Source organism: Cebidichthys violaceus, unplaced genomic scaffold (genome assembly GCF_023349555.1).
Source record: "Cebidichthys violaceus isolate CVI_PGR_0920_01 unplaced genomic scaffold, fCebVio1.0.p SCAF_13, whole genome shotgun sequence".
Taxonomy (NCBI): domain Eukaryota; kingdom Metazoa; phylum Chordata; class Actinopteri; order Perciformes; family Stichaeidae; genus Cebidichthys; species Cebidichthys violaceus.
In genome coordinates, this window is record NW_027176296.1 from 4,435,547 (window position 1) to 4,453,393 (window position 17,847).

Here is a 17,847-nt window from a genome sequence, read left to right on the forward strand (position 1 = left end):
GAATTGGCGTTAAAGCATTTATTTCAGCATCGTTGTTGAGTACATTTGATTATATCTTCTGTTCTGCTGGTGCGTAATGGTTTTTTCCCTTTCCGGTCTTAACATCATTATTTTTAATGGCAGCAGTATTTCAGCAGACATCTACTGACTGAGTCATACAGTATTACAGAAGAACATCCAAAATTCCCAAAATGTCTTTTTTCAGATTGCTGACCTCTGTTTTTGTTCACTTACAAGATCAACAATTGCTGCTGTTTCTGCAGCAAAATTGACAATTCAAAATCAATACAGGACTAATTATTTCCTTTCACTTTTGAAATAAGAGTGGTTGAGAGAAGAATGAGAACTGAATAAGTAATTATCGTTTTCTGTTCACCTTATACTGTTCGGATTTCAGTAAGGCCTCTTTATTGATTCAGACATAAAAATAGATATACTCATAAGGCGTTCTGTGGACTACTTGGCTTTTCTGTTTGCTACAAGCTCTTGTAGCTTTGTTTTAGTAATTTAAGAATATATATATATATATAGCACTAGGCTAACTCAAAAGTCAATATATATATATATATATATATTGACTTTTGAGTTAGCCTAGTACTATTGAGTTAGCCTTTGTGCTAACGTTACATGGGTTAGCTCCCTGAGCATCGGCCCCCACTCTGTCTTTGGCTCAGTGGGTGTGTGCTCATGAACGAGTTAACTCCTGGACTTTACTGTCGGTCCAATTGTGTTATCGTCCATTTTTTTCATTATACATTGCTGTTCGTATTTCGTGTTGTCTGTTGCTTACAAACAGGCTAAATAGAAGCTAAAAAAGTCACTCAAAAACGGCATTTTAAGAATTACGATCATTCCTAGTTCTTGCGGTGCGGTCACAGAAAAAAATTGGGATTTTTAGAACAATGGAAAAATTCCTCTGGTCTGAAAACTCAGCATGTAGTCACCCCCTGGTAAAACTAATCTGTGGAAATTATGGCCCTTTCTTGTCCATTTTCATTAAGTGATTTGTGAAAATAATTTTTTCCTTGTGTCAAGTGTGAGATTAAACTCTGTTTATAGAATCTCAGTGTGAGAGCGGGCAGGGCTGACATTCAGGGCTGCAGGACCATTTATAACAAACAAGGCGTGGCAGACATGCTATAAAAATGAACATTAATGTTGACATCCATTACAACCAAGCTATATACCATGACACTGTACACAAAGTGTAATACTCTAAAGGTCAGCTATACTGGAGTCATTTATGTTTGGTTCATTTGGTTGTCTCATTCAATCTACTCCTGTATGCTTTCATTTTATCAGCTTATACATTAACTACTCTAAAATCAAAAGGCTATATGCCCTATTCAACATATATTTTAGTTTTGTAGGATAGGTCATTTCGAGATGAGACTCTATTTGTAAAGGTTTACAGTCTCCCATGCTGTTATCCTGCATTGCTCTGTCTATAATGACACAGCTAAAAAGAAAGTGCAGTGATTAAATTGACAAAATGCAGGTTGTCTTGGGGGCTTCTTAACTGATTTGAATCATCAATGTGTGGGGCATCCCCTATACATTACAGTGAGGCTATAACAGACCAGAGCAAACCATTCCCATGTGTTGAAATGCTATGCTACATTGAACTCAAAGCAATAGTTCAATTATATTGTTTACTTTATGGTAAATATGAAGTTAGCTTAGCACAATACTTAAAACAGGGGGAAACAGCTAGCCTGGCTCTGTCCACCAAAATCTGTCTACCAACACCTCACTAATTAATGTGTTATACCTTTTGTTTTTTATCTGTACAAACAATGTGTAAAAACAACAAGTTGTAGGGGCAGTAACTGTTCCTGGCCAAGAAATAGTCCGGCACATAACTACGATATGTAGTTAATTTAATTGTCCGGGGTAAATTCTAGTATCAGGTATAGTCATCACCTGTTCAAGGTGAAAAATCAACTTTAAAAGGAAAATGTAAAACTGTAAATAGGAGTAAGTATAAGCACTTTTTCCAGAGACGACTGTACTCACCACTCTTGCGTCTTTCGCCTCTCTCATCTCTTTGGTATGTTTTTAGTAATATACTGTAGTTCTCAAAGACTGTCCAAACATGACTGTGCTGTTTGCAGTTGATGTCACTTCACAGGATTTCTGGGAATCAAAGTCAATATTTCAAACTCCTGCTGCCATTTTTGCCGTCACAGTCACTGACACACAGCAAGTCGCCCTCCAAGCTCTTCACCTCTTATCTAAAGATTTGCTTACATGAATGTCATCTATGACTTCCGATGGAGTGCAGACGGCCTAATGCAAGTGGGTGGTTTCTTTTTTCTTTCATCTGTGACGCATCTGCAAACAGATTGAAGTCACACCTTAGAAGTCAAAACGGCTACTTTGTTTATATTGAAGATTTTTGCTGCACTTTTTGTTATTTAAACTGGTGATAGTACACATTACTTAGCAGTGAATGTATTTCCATATCCATATTTGTAAATTTAACAAACAAAAGCCCATACAGCCCCATCATAACCTCTCATCAGAGACTTTTACTCATGTTTGAGGCTCAACTGATGAAGATATACTGTAATCTCCAAATAGGCCCTGGCTGATTGAAGGGAACTGACAAAGACTGTAAACCTGCACTGAAGGATGATGTTTTCTAGAAAAGTCTAACCACACACACACACACACACACACACACACACACACACACACACACACACACACACTCGGTGACAATATCCCAACACATGAGTCACCTTGGAAGAGATGGAAGCAGAATTTCAAGCACATCAATCGCACCTCTTCTTTAAATGCAGAGCCTCTCCGTTTCCATTTAGACCAGCTCGTCCCCCCAAATCTACAGTTTTACTGGATGTGCCAGGTTTCGTGAAGTCTTCTGAGGCCGTGTTTGTGATTGCTAAATTGAAACATCAGCCGTGGGCAGAGATTTGAGAGGTAGCATGGCTTACACAAAATGTTAATGGCTGATTCAGAATATTCCCAGATGTGTAAAATCCATTACATGGTCATAGGCAACAAGAAATTAAATTTTCAGTGAACCAAAACCTTTAAAGATAACCGATTCACAGAGAGCCAAACCCGTCAGTCTCTTCATGGAAATGTTATTGATGGTTTTGTCATTAGAGGACGACAAGTAGCTCATTTGATCCATCAGCTAAAACCCCAGCGTGCTGCCTTCCACTAGCCAGGCCACTAGCCAAGCTAAATGGGATGTGGCTTATCGACTTGCTACGGTTACTGATTACACTGCTTGTGTGTTGTTAAAAAGGGATGGTTGAGAGGAAGTGAGAGACACAGAAACCTGTACTGCAAACTGATTTTAATGGATTTCTCAGTTACATAAATTACATTGATCGCAAGTGGTCGGTCACAAATGAAGCATATTCTTGGGTAGTTATGTGACTTCAGGGGAAGAGCAGAAGAGGGGAGTGTTTCATCAAACATTATTCATTCGAAACATTTAGGAGAAATATTCCTGTTCCTAAAGTTGTTACTATAAAAACAACTTCAACAACATCATTGCTGGTAAATTGTGCTCCAAACAAGGCACATGCTTACCAAATACTTAATTTATTGGCAAATGTCCCGATTAGTCTCAAACGTGAGGAATAGGATTCCTCTCCTCTTCAGGACAAAGCATATACCTAATGAATCATAATATCAATCAATATTCTGTAACCAAATACACAAGAATTCTCTTCATCATGTTTGAATGGAGGTATTGTTTGTTCATAATCAAATTATTTAAATGGTTCTGAAAAGCCTCTTAAAATCTTTGAGCAGAAGTTCACAGTAAAGAGAAAATATTTCGACCTTTGATAGTAGGTGGCGGCATTAGCTAAGCCTGTATGAGACCGTTTAGCCTGACTGATGAGGTAATCAATACATCTCTACATTTGTTTACAAAGGAAAGTATGCCAGCTAGAATTAACATATTATTAATACAGATTACAGCTGCAGTTGTACTCGGGACATTTGGAGACTGTTCTGTGCATCAAAACCTTAAGTACACACATTTTATAGCAAGATTATACACAATAATAGAGTTTGGTGTTTTTCCTGCAGTAACTTATACAGCATAAGTCTTTATTGAATAGTAATACGCCCCATTAACACCCCCCAAACATTAAACATAGCAAACACAGCATAAAATAACTGATGTTCTAGTAAAATAGCCATCAAAACAATTTAAAAATTGTGTCAATTATCCACAGAGAGCATGATTTGTTTTTCGTAAAGAACAAGTTGTTCCCTGATAGTTGAATCTTGTGCGCTGAACTTAGGTTCCAAGTGTTGATCTGCAATGATTTGAGACTTCGGGTAGCTCCAGTCTTCTTATTGACTTTCATCGATTTCAACCTCGGCCTCGAGCGTGGCCTGCTGACATTTCACTTCGTCTTTGGGTGCTATAAAAAGACAACAGGAAAAGAAAAAAAAAGGACCAGTGAAATAAATACTCAGTAAACATCCAGCAAGCAGCAAGACAGACCTGAGGCTACAGTTAATAACATGCTAAGATTTTTATGAAATGACACACAATCACATCGTTGGAAAAAAAAATAAACAAAAAGGAGCATAAGCCAAACAGTCATTCTTCCTCTCTTTGCTTCATTAGCTGAGGCAAGATGCCAAAATATCTGCACTAAAGGCAAGTCAAATGCCGGTTAACAGAGGAAACTGATCAATAAAACACCACAGACCCAGTATTTTACAGCTACGTACAAATGTCACAGACCCATTGGAGAGTGTGAAATGATTAACCAACAGCCAAGTTTGTGATTCCAAAACTAACCCAGAGGATGAGAACGCTTGTCCGGAAATTGAACCGCCTGCCCCAATCTGACCTGCCATCCCATCCAATTAAACGCATCACCCATCAGAGGCGCCTTTCCCCTGGACCACAGTCATTATAGATATTTGTCTCCATTTAATTTCCATTTGCTGCAGATGGGCAGCAGAGGGATTCAGAGACATTATCTGATTCCTGAGGAGAGGAGGTGCAGCCTGCTATGTAAGATACGTACAGCTGCATGAGGTGGCAAAAAGGTGTACACTAGCAGCAGTACACTAGAGCTTGTCGAATACATTTATGTTATAAAATCTCAACCATCTTTATATGCCAAATTGATTCTAAACCAGCTGTTGCATTCTAGCAGTTTCATTAGTTTCTCCTTTTAATGCATCTATGAACTATGATAATTCAATAAAAATACTGTGTTTTATGAAACCACAGCCGCTTTGTCGAGAGAAAAAAAAAAAGACAAAAAAGGTGCAATAAAACCTCACCAGCCTTTGGAGCGGACAGAGAGGTAATAAAAATGCAGATGTCTGGACTGGATCAGGCCAGATCTGAGGGCCAGCAGTACACAAAAGTGAGAAAAGCTGAACTTTAAAAATGGATTCGGGGAACACTGGAACATTTCTGATGAGCCATCTGTTGGTCTACTTCGCAGAAATACATACGATTCTTTTTTCCACAACAAAAAATACTGACAAGAATCATGCAGCTATTAAATCAACTTATTTTTAAGATATCATGAGTGTGTTTTTGAGACTCTATGAACAAGTTTCCAAATGTTAAGAGGGTAACACAAAGTGACATTGGGAGATGGCAAACAAACAATATAAGTTGTCAGGCATTTGCTGAGCATGTGGAAATAGGGGAAAATGCCCAGTGGACCACACTTAAAGTGACTTACCCCAGACTGCTACAAAGACCTTACAGTGCATGAGAGATCTGGTCATGCAGCAAGGGGGGTTCAGCAGCCCTCTACAAAGTTCATAGCGTGCAACCACTACATACTTAACTCAATCCTGGTCTGCAACTCTTCCTGGCCTGGCTCTCCCTAAATGTTCCCAAGATAATTGCTACTTCTTCTCCAGGCTGGATTTGTCTTAATTTTGACAGCCATGCTGTATGCAGATGTTCTAAGACTATATATATATATATATATATATATATATATATATATATATATATATATATATATATATATATATATATATATATATATATATATATATATACACACACACTTGTAAAGTACACAGACGCATGGGCGCATTAATCCCCTGAATAAAAATTAGCGAGCCACACATGATGCATGGAGCTTTAGCGAGCCACATGTGTGGCATCTGGATCTCCTTCACAGCATTCACACTGTGGTGAGCAGAGAATGTGATGCATTAAATACAGACACATTTGAGCGACATTTTTTATTTTAAACATTTACAAATAGGGCTGAAAAACATTTATATTCTAGAAGTTACCTTAAAGTAACACCGTCTCTCATCACGCTTACAAAATTCTGAGCCTCTATGTCTAATAATATTTATCAAACAACATGAAAAACTTGATATAAAGGGATTTGGTCACCTCCATTATTACTATACGTCTTACTCCTATTTGGTAGATAATCATGCACCAAGTTTTGGAACTGCAGTAACCATCATGCTTCTGGGGCTGTAAGAAGGAAGTCTAAGATTGCTATGGAGACGAAGAGTTTTTTAGCCTACTTTCAGTCTTACATTTTTGGCAAACTTCTAATGAGCCTAAAAGTGACATAGGAAAGGAAGCCAAATCTGAATGGCTTGTTGAATCACATGTTTGCTAATCTAGGTTCTATTTCAAAGTTTGTGTGTTGGTAGGCACTCCAGATACCCAAATGTATGTGCAAAAGGCTAAAAAGGCGAGTTTTTCCATGATATGTCCCCTTTAAAGCAGGTATTTTAAAACACCTGAATTATGTTGTTTGTTCTGTAGCTATTCTGTATAGATCAAAACTTGAAATCAGTGCTCTCACTTTGAATTTCTGAAAAACTAGTTAGTATGAGGTAGATTCCTATCACTTATTGAGATCAAAACTTGAAATCAGTGCTCTCACTTTGAATTTCTGAAAAACTAGTTAGTATGAGGTAGATTCCTATCACTTATTGAGAGAGCTGAAAATGATTCCAGACTCCCATAAATTTGGGTGTCATAATTCAAACTTTTGAATATTAACAGAAACCACAGTGGTTTGATGGACTATCTGGTACTCCACCGGTGTTGGATGTTACTTACAGCAGCAGCCAGCGCTTGTCGCAGGTCTTCAATGATGTCTTCCTCATCCTCCAGACCCACAGAGAGTCGGATGAGTGTGTCACTGATCCCCAGGACAGCCCTCTCGTTTTCTGGCACTGATGCATGGGTCATAATTGCCCTAAATTATGACAGAAGACAGTGCCACTTACATGAGTCTCGAACAAAGACATCCTGCTGTTTTAACAGAGATCAGAGCAGAGACAAGGGAAATAAAGTGTCTCAATGAAAATCAGTTAAGAGTCTCATGGTGATGTTTTATTATAGGTATCTGCTGCCCCCTTGTGGTGCTACTTCGACATTACATCTTAGATTACAGTCACTGAAAGATTCAGTTTGAGGTATGAAACCTGCCCCACGGGCAAAAAAAGTACACAGTGTACGTCTCCATAATACACTGTGTACTGTGCCCACCCCAATACTGAACGACTGTTTTCCCCACTCCCAGTCTGTCATGATGTTTAAATTCGCTGATGACAACACATTAGTGTTTTGGTTGTATTTTTTTAAATCTCAAACAATAATGAAACAGTTTACAGGAGTGAGGTTTTATCCCTGGTGGATTGGTGTAACGCAAACAATATGGAATTAAAGGTTTCCAAAGCCAAGGAATTAGTAGTGCAGTTTCACAGAAGCTGTGGGGATCACCTAAACTTGGTCAACGGCAACAGAATTTAAAAAGTGGACAGCTACAAATTCCTGGAAGTGATAATCTAGTAGTGTTATTATAAGGAAAGCACACCAGAGACATTTCTTTTTAAAAACTATTAAAAAAACGTGGCATATCCGCTGACGGTTTGGTGCAATTTTCAACATGTCAGCTGAGAACAGAAGACAGCTGTGCAAAGTGCTGCGTACTACAAACAAGAATTATTGGATGTGATCACCCACCGCTACAGGAAATCTATAAGACTAGACTGCAAAAGAGGGGCCTTGAAGTTTGAAATATCCTGAAGCGATCAACCTCCTACAACGCCACTTGGCAGGTTAAATTGCGCAACAGTGCAGATGTTTTTAATGTACTTGAAGCACTTAATCTTGTGGGTCGTTTGAAGTTGCTACTGATTTCCCTTTAGGTGCTAGTGTTTCATACATGGTGTTCTTTTGTGTTGGATTTTATTTTCCCCATTTGTTTAATACTTTTATGATTATTTTACGGGTCTGGATATCATACTTTGTTTAACGAGTGAGAGACTTTAATATGTTGGTCTTTCTCTGTCTTCTTTGTTTAGGTGAGCTCACTGAGACAAATTCCCTAAAATACTAAAATAATATATTGTAGTAAAATAGTAAAATTCTGCATGGATACTTACGGATGTTCTGCTAAACTTTCATAACCACCGAGACTCTCAGCTATCGCAAATAACTGAAATAAAAAAAGACAACAGAGGACATGAAATGAAACATAGTGCAGGATATAAATAAGGTGTAAACCTAACTAGAAGGAAGAGAAAAATGAATTCACACAAAAGACAAGTAACCAATCACAGAAACTAACCAAGCCATGGTAATATTTTTTGCTGACATTTTGTGGGTCAGATAACTTTCAAACTTACAACAGTGAGCATTTGGAGGTCTGTCAGCAAGTACAATCTAGTCATCTTGTGACAAGCTATATATGAAATCCTGTAATTGAGGTTAGTCTCCAAGGAGAACAAATTTAACGATTGTGGAATGTAAACAAAAACATTCTTTGAATGCAGTTCAGTTTTGTGTCAGTTCTCAAATTTGCAAAATGCATAATTTCTTGATTAAAACATTGAACTTATCGGTTCACCACAGTAGCTGCAGGAAATACCAGTAGGACTTTAGTGCTTTGCTGAAACACTCTTGTAGTTAAGGTTCCTTAACCTGTCTTCTCAGTCTGGGAATCTGATCCAGTCAGTCAACGCCTGTCAGGCCTCACAACCTTCCCCACTTCCAAAACACAAAACCGAGATGATTTGATCCAGATCAAATAATAATGTACTGATAAATTACTTTGAGGTTACTGAGGAAGGCGCTGGCGTGCTCGAGTTTCCCCTTAATGTAGAAGGTGATCATCCCCGGACATCCGGTGCATTGTCTCTTCATCACTTCATGCTGGGGGTGAGAGGGCAGGCCTATGTCCAAAGAGGGAAAAAACATGAAATAAACAGTCAAGTGGTGATTACATGACGTTTCTGGACAAGTGGGCTTTAAAGACATTTTGTTAATTTGCATTGCTTATCATTATTTTCAAATATATATATGCATCAACTTAAGAGCTTCTTTTAAAGTGCGCAAAAGGGCACATTTACTCCAACATGCTATGACTAGTTTATTCTACTGTTTTTTCTACTCCTCTTCCTTGTTATTCAAACAATGTAGATGTAGGGCGTAGTTGCATGTGTCATCAGATTAAAAACAATTAAAAAAAACAAAACAGCACAGTGCAAGGTTTAATGGGTATGAGGAGCTGGGTTAATGACATCTGACAACCCGCTGTTGTGAATGATTAGCAACCCTTACATGAGATGAAGGGTGTGTGTGTGTTTATTTAGCTTTTATGGCAATCAGATAACAAAATTATAGGTAGATGTGCTGATGAATCCATTATGCCTACAAAAAGTTAGACTTTATTTTTCCCCACTCTTTTTCTGCTGCTTATGAGAAAATTAAGCTTTTGATAATGAGCCCTGGTTTGTTGGACTCGGTCTGTCCTGAGACCACTTTCTGCATTCCCACACACACACACACACACACACACACACACACACACACACACACACACACACACACACACACACACACACACACACACACACACACACACACACACACACACACACACACACACACACAATGAAATTAAGAAGTAACATTGGGTGTGTACGATTTGGCAGAGTGATAAATAAGGTGTGCTCCAACAATATACTGGTTTCAAACTTGTTTGCTACCCTCCAGTGCTGAGAGATTACCTGGGAAAATGACCCGCTCCACTCTGGGATCTGCCTCCAGGAACTTTGCGGCAGCCATGCCGTTCTTGAAATGACGCTCCATCCGCAGGTGTAGCGTCTTCAGTCCTCGGTTACACAGGAAGCAGTCAAAGGGAGACGGCACACAGCCCAGAGCTGAACGATTGTGGGAAGTAAACAAAAACATTCTTAGAATGCAGTTCAGTTTTGTGTCAGTTCTCAAATTTGCAAAATGCAACATTTCTTGCAATTTGATCACATTTGGGGGAACATTTTTTTTTTTTTTTTTTTAAAACAACACAAAAAGGTTGTAAAGCCTCCCAAAACCCAGATCAGGCAAATGATAAAAGCATTAACAAATACTTCCCTCTGAAAGGTTTTTGATTGGTGCTGAACTTTGGCCTCAGGAGCATGTTTTGGTTGTTAGATTAGTGAATGTAGGTCGGCTTGAAATAACCAGTGCACCAAATACAGAGCTTGGCAGGACATGAAGTGATTATATGACAAGAGGACTTCTTCAGATCAATGTCCTTGAATTGCACCAAATTTCAGACACATAACTGGTGAAACTGGAGTCAGCAAACATTTGATAAATGACTGGAACAATATAAGAGAATGTTAAAATAAGTCTGTTATTAAAGTGTTATGGTTATTTATTTATTTTTTTTATTATATTCTATTGTAAATTTGCACTTTTATTTTTTTTCTTATACTGTTGCACTGCATTTATTGTCATGCACCGATCACCAAGTCAAATTCCTTGCAAACGCACTCGGCAATAAACCGTTTCTGACTCTGATTTTAATAAATCACCAATCAAGATACTTGCCAACCTTCAGACAATTGACTTATTGTTTCAGCACTCATCTACTGTAGAGCGTATCTGATGAAGTCTGTCGGACCAGCCACTCGATGACATAACCTGATGAATGGCGTTTAGTCAACATGTGTTCTGTTACCTAACGGACACATTTTGTCAGAGCAATTTGTGATGCATTCCAACACACACCATGTGATTAAGAGGAAACATTGGGTGTGTGCTGTTGTACGATTTGGCAGACGTGGCAGGCGTGCTCCAACAATATGCCGTTTGCTACACTCTGTTACCTAACACAGGGATTTTCCACCGGTGTGCCGTGAGAGATTGTCAGGTGTGCCGTGGGTAAATGTCTAATTTCACTTAAATCGGTCCAAAAAAATATTATTTATTTGCTGCTAGTGTAACGGATTAATTGTTTTGTGTTTTTTAAAGTTTAATCATCATAGTGTGAAATAAAGTTTTACTGCCGCTCATACTTTTTCAGGTAATACGTCTCTAAATATCTATGCAGAGCTGCAGTGAAAAGATATGGAGATACGGAGCAGGTTAAAAGCATTTGACGTGAAAGTCATGGCAAGCGGAAGAAATTCAGAAGCCCCCAGCGTCATTTAAGTCACATGTTTGGCTTCCCTGTTACTAATAATGTCGGGATGAGGGTGGTGGACAAAACTGTTACAGTATGTATTGTCGTTGTCGTTTGTGAAGCATATGAAGCGACAGGGGCCAAGGCACAACAACAACAACAACAACAACAACAACAACAACAACAACTTATCATCACGGCATTTAAGAAACTGTTTATGGCAGAATCAGACCGGGCTTAAGCTATCGGGGTCTGTATTGCTGCAGACATGAGGCCATACTCTGTTGTGGAAAACAAAGGATTTCAAAATCTGGTTAAAGTGCTTGAGCCACGCTACGAAATGCCCTCACACACCCACTTCAATATGAAGATCGTTCCTCTATGAAAAGGAAAAGACTGTGACCGCTCACTTCATCAGTGGAGATTTAAAGTCCGGCGCTGCAGACACGCCCCCTCTGTGAGAGTCACACAGACACACATCTGGCGCTACCCTTTCCCCACACAATGTAGATATATTCTCATCTTTTTGAAAATAAATATCTTAAATATTGTGGTTTTCGTTTGGATTTACTTTCACCGGGGATCGGTATGTATATTTGCTGTGTCATTTTGTAACTTTTTTGGTTGTTGGTGTGCCACTGACCTAACAGACACATTTTGTCAATGCAGACTGCAAGAGCAGTCTAACATGTTATTTCCACTCACCATTTTGCAGAAACTTCAGTCGCTCATACAGATCATCACGGTTCATTGAGGCCAGACCCATTACCACGTCACTGTGACCTGAAAAATTAAAAAACAGGAATATAACAAAGATTGATTATCAATACAGTCTAAACGTCAAGTAATTTGGAGCAGAAAATCATTGGTTTGTGTGTTGAGAGTAAAGTCATATTTTAATATAATATAACAAAAATATTGTAGGTTATGATTAGATTAATTAGATGGAGATCTTAGTAAAATGGGAAAATGTACACAACCTACCGTTCATGTATTTGGTAGCTGAGTACATGCAGATATCAGCTCCCAAAGCCAAGGGGCGCTAAGAGTGCACAAGACAAACACACAAGTTAATCAATTACTTGTGAACTGGAATTTGACTGTTTTTAAACCCATAAGAGCATAAAAGTGCAAATCTGTCACTCTCACCTGGAAGTAGGCAGACATGAAGGTATTGTCCACAACCACCACTATATCTTTGTTGTATTCATGGGCCACCTCAGAACAGGCCTTGATGTCTACAACCTTCATGGTGGGGTTGGTGGGTGTCTCAATCCACACCAGCTACACAAAGAAACAGTGTGTATAGACAGGAGTGTCAAAAATGTGGCAACGCACACGTCACTGCGGTAAAAGCTAAGAGACAGCTCATCTACTGAGCCATAACAGTCATCACACAAAATGCTGATTCACAATGACAGCTTCAACTTTGCCCAAAAGAAAAAGGAAACACCCAATTATGACACTCTAGCAAAATCAGACCAAACTGCAGACACAATAGTAAAAGAAAAACGACACAAAGAGCACTTCATTCTTAATTCAGTCCCTGACTTACTTTAGTGTTGGCCTTCAGAGCGGCCTTCAGCAGCTCTGGTTTAGTACAATCAGCGAAAGACACTTTCAGGCCAACTTCAGCTGCAATTCTTTGGAAGTAGCGGTTTGTGCCTTTTGCAATTGAGAAACAAGAACAAGTTAACATTTCCCCAAAAAAACAAAAAACCTCTCAATATATACTTCCACTTTCACAGCAGCAGCCATTTTGTACAAGTGGGGAAATTGTGGGTTTCTAATGACATATGCAGTTAGTGTTGCATCATATTCTTCTACACAGTTGTCATTTACAAACGGATGTCTCACCTCCGTACACGTCGTCCATGCAGACGATTCCGTCACCCGTTTTGAGCATGTGAGTGATGGTAACTGTGGCTGCCAGCCCAGAGGCAACAGCAATGCCTGCAGGGGAAAAGCTCACGTCAACAAGACCCCAAATCCTTTTTCATGTCAGAGGGAACAGACGTTGCAGTTTGCACACATTTCCTCCATTTTGATTCATGTTTAAATCATGATCTATTTTGTTAAATCTTTCCTCTTCATGTGAAATATGCCTGTCATGATAATGTGAGCATCAGTTATACTTACAATACTTTGCCCCATCCAAAGCAGCCACAGCCTTCTCAAGACAGTTTCTTGTAGGGTTTCCACTCCGGCTGTATTCAAACCCCTACATCAAAAACATGAATAGAAGACATTTCAGCCACCTCAATCAACATCTGTAATAATATACCGTTTTTAAACAGAAAGAGGAAGCAGTCTTTTGGCAGACAATTGTGTATGAATACATTTTAGTTTTTTGCCCTGGTGGCAAAACAAGGCTTTACAGGGTTTAACAACAGATCATCCACACCTGTAAAGCACAGGTGTCAAACTCAAGGCTGCGAATCTGCCAGCAAAAAATAAAATAAAATTACAAAAAAAAATATGAAAAGTTAGATTTGATAATAAAAATATCCCCATGGTCGAAATTATGAGATAGAAAGTCATAATTATGAGATAGAAAGTCATAATTATGATAATTATGAGATAGAAAGTGATATAGAAAGTCAAAATTATGAGATAGAAAGTCAACATTATAAGATACACAAACACAACAGTCATAGAAGCAGCTCTTCATAGGTTACCCTACATTTGACATAGAAATGGATTGTGAGCACATTGAAGACTACTTTAAACGTGGCTTTACAACAGATGAAATCTATGGGTAAATGGGTGCATTTTTGAAGCAGTGCATGCTTAAAAGGTATGTGTGCAGGTGTGCTCTGACCAGATACAGACTTTTAAAAATGTCAGTTTGTGAAGAAACAACATCGCAGACCGAGTTCAGGAACTAGCAGGTAATCTAACAACACAGCTAGCTGAAGAGACGAGCAGGTACTTGTCTTTTTCATTAGCTGTTGATGAAAGCAGACAACACAGATACATCATACATCTATCAGTGTTTATAAGAGGCTGAAGGCAGACCTGACCGTCAGTGAGGAGCTCTTGGATGTAGCTGCCATGCATGGGACGACGACGGGGAGGAACATTAGTGATGCAGAGAGGCAACAAAAATAGCTTTGAACAAAGTTAATGTAATAACTTGTGTTTGATGATATTTGTCTTTGTTATTTTCTTTAAAAGTTTGATCTTTGATAGAGTAATGTGGGTTTCTTAACCCTAAATTAAAAAGATTGATGTTATAACAGAAATGTGCTTAAATATATTTTTACATTTATATAACTGCATGTACAATATTGTTACACTTGAATAAACAATAATCAAATACAGAGACAGTTATTCTGATGCTGATGTGGCCCAGAGTGAAAACGAGTTTGACACCCCTGCTGTAAATCATGCAACAACGCGCGCGCGCGTGCGTGTGTGTGTACAAGACTGCTAATTAACTAGGGCTTGAGCACAACAGTGTCTGGAGAAATTATTTTTCTGTTGCGCAATCGCATCTTTTTAGGGGCTTGGGATCCTCGAAATCTCAGAAGTTACACGGCGTGGTGTAAATGTGATATACAGCAATATGACATTTATTTAATTTGTGTGGGTTCCACCACTAACCCCAACGTGCTTGAAGGTGCGAGGGCCTGTTCATCGCTGCTTGCAGCTTTAATTTACTGTTATAATAACTGTAATATGTAACAATGATGATTGTGGTGGGAGAAAACTAAACTAAACTGTTCTGGTTTAAATTAAAGTAGAAAATATAGCCTAAAATGAGTTTGTGTTTACTCCAAGGACATATATGAAAAACATATAGAGAGATATGCCAGTTTAATCAAAATGCAGTTTGGGGATTCTATGAAAATATGAATAAATACAAATGAAGGAGGCTTTACGCTTTCCCAAAACACATCAAGGTAGCGGTTTTACCTCGAGATTAGTCTAATAACTCAGACATGAAAGACCGCTCATTCCCCTCCTAAATTGATTGTGCAACAAATGAAGAGAAAGCTACTCCCTACCACTCTTTTTTGTATGCGATATGTGCTCTCTGCATGAGATTGTAATAGCATTGTTATGTCCAGACGACTAACCTACAATAACTATAATCATTGTCAGAAACAAATGGCAGTTGTAAAAGTTAATCTCGATTGCAGTTAAAATTCCTCATATCTAAACTACAGGGAGAATGATAGTGATGGGAGAAACAACATTTAAATCCCACACAGACTTCACAAAAATTAAGTGAAGAGGTCTCATTCACACTTGACTGAGGAAGCAGAAGAGCATTCACAGCTGTGGTGATTTATTTGTCATTTATCAGGTAGAACAGGTGTATGACCAGGGTTGGACATTGGCACAGGCCACCAATCAAATCCAATTAAAAATGCATGTGGCTGCTAGATTTGCTTCACTTAACAGCCAAAAAAACCCAATGGCAATTTATTGGGTAGCTGGTAGATTATGGAATCCACCAGCCACAGTGCCAGTTGTTGTGTATAGATTTAGACTATGATCCTAGTTTTGTTGTAGTTTCTAGTTAAAATTGTATTTAATATTTTTATACTTTTTTTATATACAAGAAATCAAGAAATTAATATAAGGACGCCAAATCTCGCTGTATTTATATACAATGGCCATGGAAATACTAGCTTTTGAATTAGTTTACTATTCCAAAGATTATTTATTTAGGATACCTCCTTATGCGTTTTAAACATATACTCTGATAAAATGTATCATAGAGACTTTAACTTTACTGACAACGTATTTCTAAAACTCAAATAATGAAAAACAAACAAGAGCCCCTTAATAATAGCCCCATTAAATCCTCGTGCATAACGCTGAATAAGGTCTGCTTCACGCACGTGTATATGTCACCGGATGCCCCCCCCTCACACGCCACCCACCACCCACCACCTTAAGTAACCAAGACATATCGGGCTACTTACTGCATGGTTGCCTGGTCCAATCTGCTTGAACGTGGTAGACAGAGAGATCGGCGGCACTACAGCCATTGATTTCCATTGCTCCGGTTCCTGACCGATGTGAATTGCTTCTGTGGCGAACGACTTATACGCCGTACTGAAGCCGGCGAACAAATCGCTCTGCTCGTCTTGTTTGTGATTTTGATCCATGGCAATGCGCTGTCGCAGCTGTGTACCCGGCGAGGGATGAGCGTGTGTGTTAACATGGTATGGAAACGGAAGAAAGCAATTTAACTGGGCCTGCGCTGCACCCGTCGCTGTTAGCCAATCAGCGCCCATCAACAATCGGATGAAGGCACTGATTGGTGGTTCCGCAGGGGCGTCCGATCCACGTGACGCTTCACGTTGTTTGATTCTGTGTGTGCGTGCTCGGGCTGTGTTCTGATGATGCAATGTGTCCCGTTGTTTGAGTCAGGGAGGGTTACACTTTTTTAATTTTAAGCTCTCATTTTATAACAATTTCACTTCATGAACCAAGTTTAAAAATGCGATTATTAGAAATGCCCTAAAAACGGTCTCAAAATGAATAATGAAAATATAATTTTGTAAAGTAAAGCTAAAAAGAATGAACACAATCTAAACTTCTCTGTAATAACTAAATACAACAATAAGGATGTTTCTCAACCACCACCATACCATTTGTTGTTATAAAGTTACACGTTGAATTTTGCGCATGTTTGTTCCTTGTGGTAAACGCAACAGAGACGTTTGGCTGTAATTCCATTGTTGAGCCATAGAGGGAGGAAGTGATCTGTTGACTCAGTGGTATCTTTAGAGAGGTCTCCCTGCCTAAACCTGGCAACATTGATGCTTCAGATAGAAACCAAAACTAAGTCACAAATCATTAATCAAGCCTCAGTGAGGCAGGTAAGAAAATAAATATAAAGTCATTGATAGTAAAAAAAAAAAAAATCAAGCAAAATAAAGTCTATATTGAGACTGAAATAAACAAAGACCTACTCCAACTTTAGTATATATTGAATAAACATCCACAATAATACACTACAGAAGGCCTGCATAGTATTGTGTACTGTACTAAGGTGCTGGATTGAGCATGCATTCAAATATCATACTTTGTAGCTGTAGTAACAGACACCCATGTATGCATAGATGCCATCTGCTAAGTCAGACAGCACTCAACATATGAACAACAGATGAACAACAGGTGAGCTCTCTTCTCATTGCAAACCAAGTTTATTTCAAGCATTGCTCTAGGCTTATGAGATGAACATTATTTTTTAGGGAGAACAAAATGATCAACTGTAAAACTTTACTGATTAAATAATCTTTATTTGTCCATTCTGACTTTAGCCTGAAGTCAACCACAGGAATGGAAATAATTGTCTATCTGTTTGCCTGGGGCTGCTGCTGGTGTGATCTTTAAAACGTTTTATAATTGAAATGTAAATTGAGCTCTAAGCCTGCTTTTCCTCAGGCATTGGTAC

The 17,847-nt window shown here is 38.7% G+C and overlaps 1 protein-coding gene across 1 annotated transcript; it reads right to left on the reverse strand.

The window, feature by feature from the left end:
- Positions 1–3,311: 3,311 nt before the first annotated feature.
- Positions 3,312–16,606, reverse strand: LOC137870328 (cystathionine gamma-lyase-like). Its single transcript, XM_068707471.1, has 12 exons — positions 16,367–16,606; positions 13,569–13,650; positions 13,287–13,382; positions 12,985–13,094; positions 12,579–12,713; positions 12,414–12,471; positions 12,135–12,212; positions 10,030–10,182; positions 9,071–9,192; positions 8,404–8,456; positions 7,073–7,211; positions 3,312–4,415 (listed from the first exon to the last, which is right to left on the reverse strand). Exons 1-12 carry the CDS (start codon positions 16,550–16,552, stop codon positions 4,398–4,400), a joined length of 1,230 nt encoding a protein of 409 aa, XP_068563572.1. The 5' UTR covers positions 16,553–16,606; the 3' UTR covers positions 3,312–4,397.
- Positions 16,607–17,847: the final 1,241 nt, after the last annotated feature.

Bases quoted from the DNA above. Each gene is read 5' to 3' on its own strand.
- LOC137870328 (XM_068707471.1), bottom strand. From the start codon at position 16,552: ATGGATCAAAATCACAAACAAGACGAGCAGAGCGATTTGTTCGCCGGC. The intron at 13,383-13,568 runs GTAAGTATAACT...TTTCCCCTGCAG, and splicing joins TTTGGATGGGGCAAAGTATT to GCATTGCTGTTGCCTCTGGG. The intron at 12,213-12,413 runs GTAGGTTGTGTA...TTAATTTTTCAG, and splicing joins AGCTACCAAATACATGAACG to GTCACAGTGACGTGGTAATG.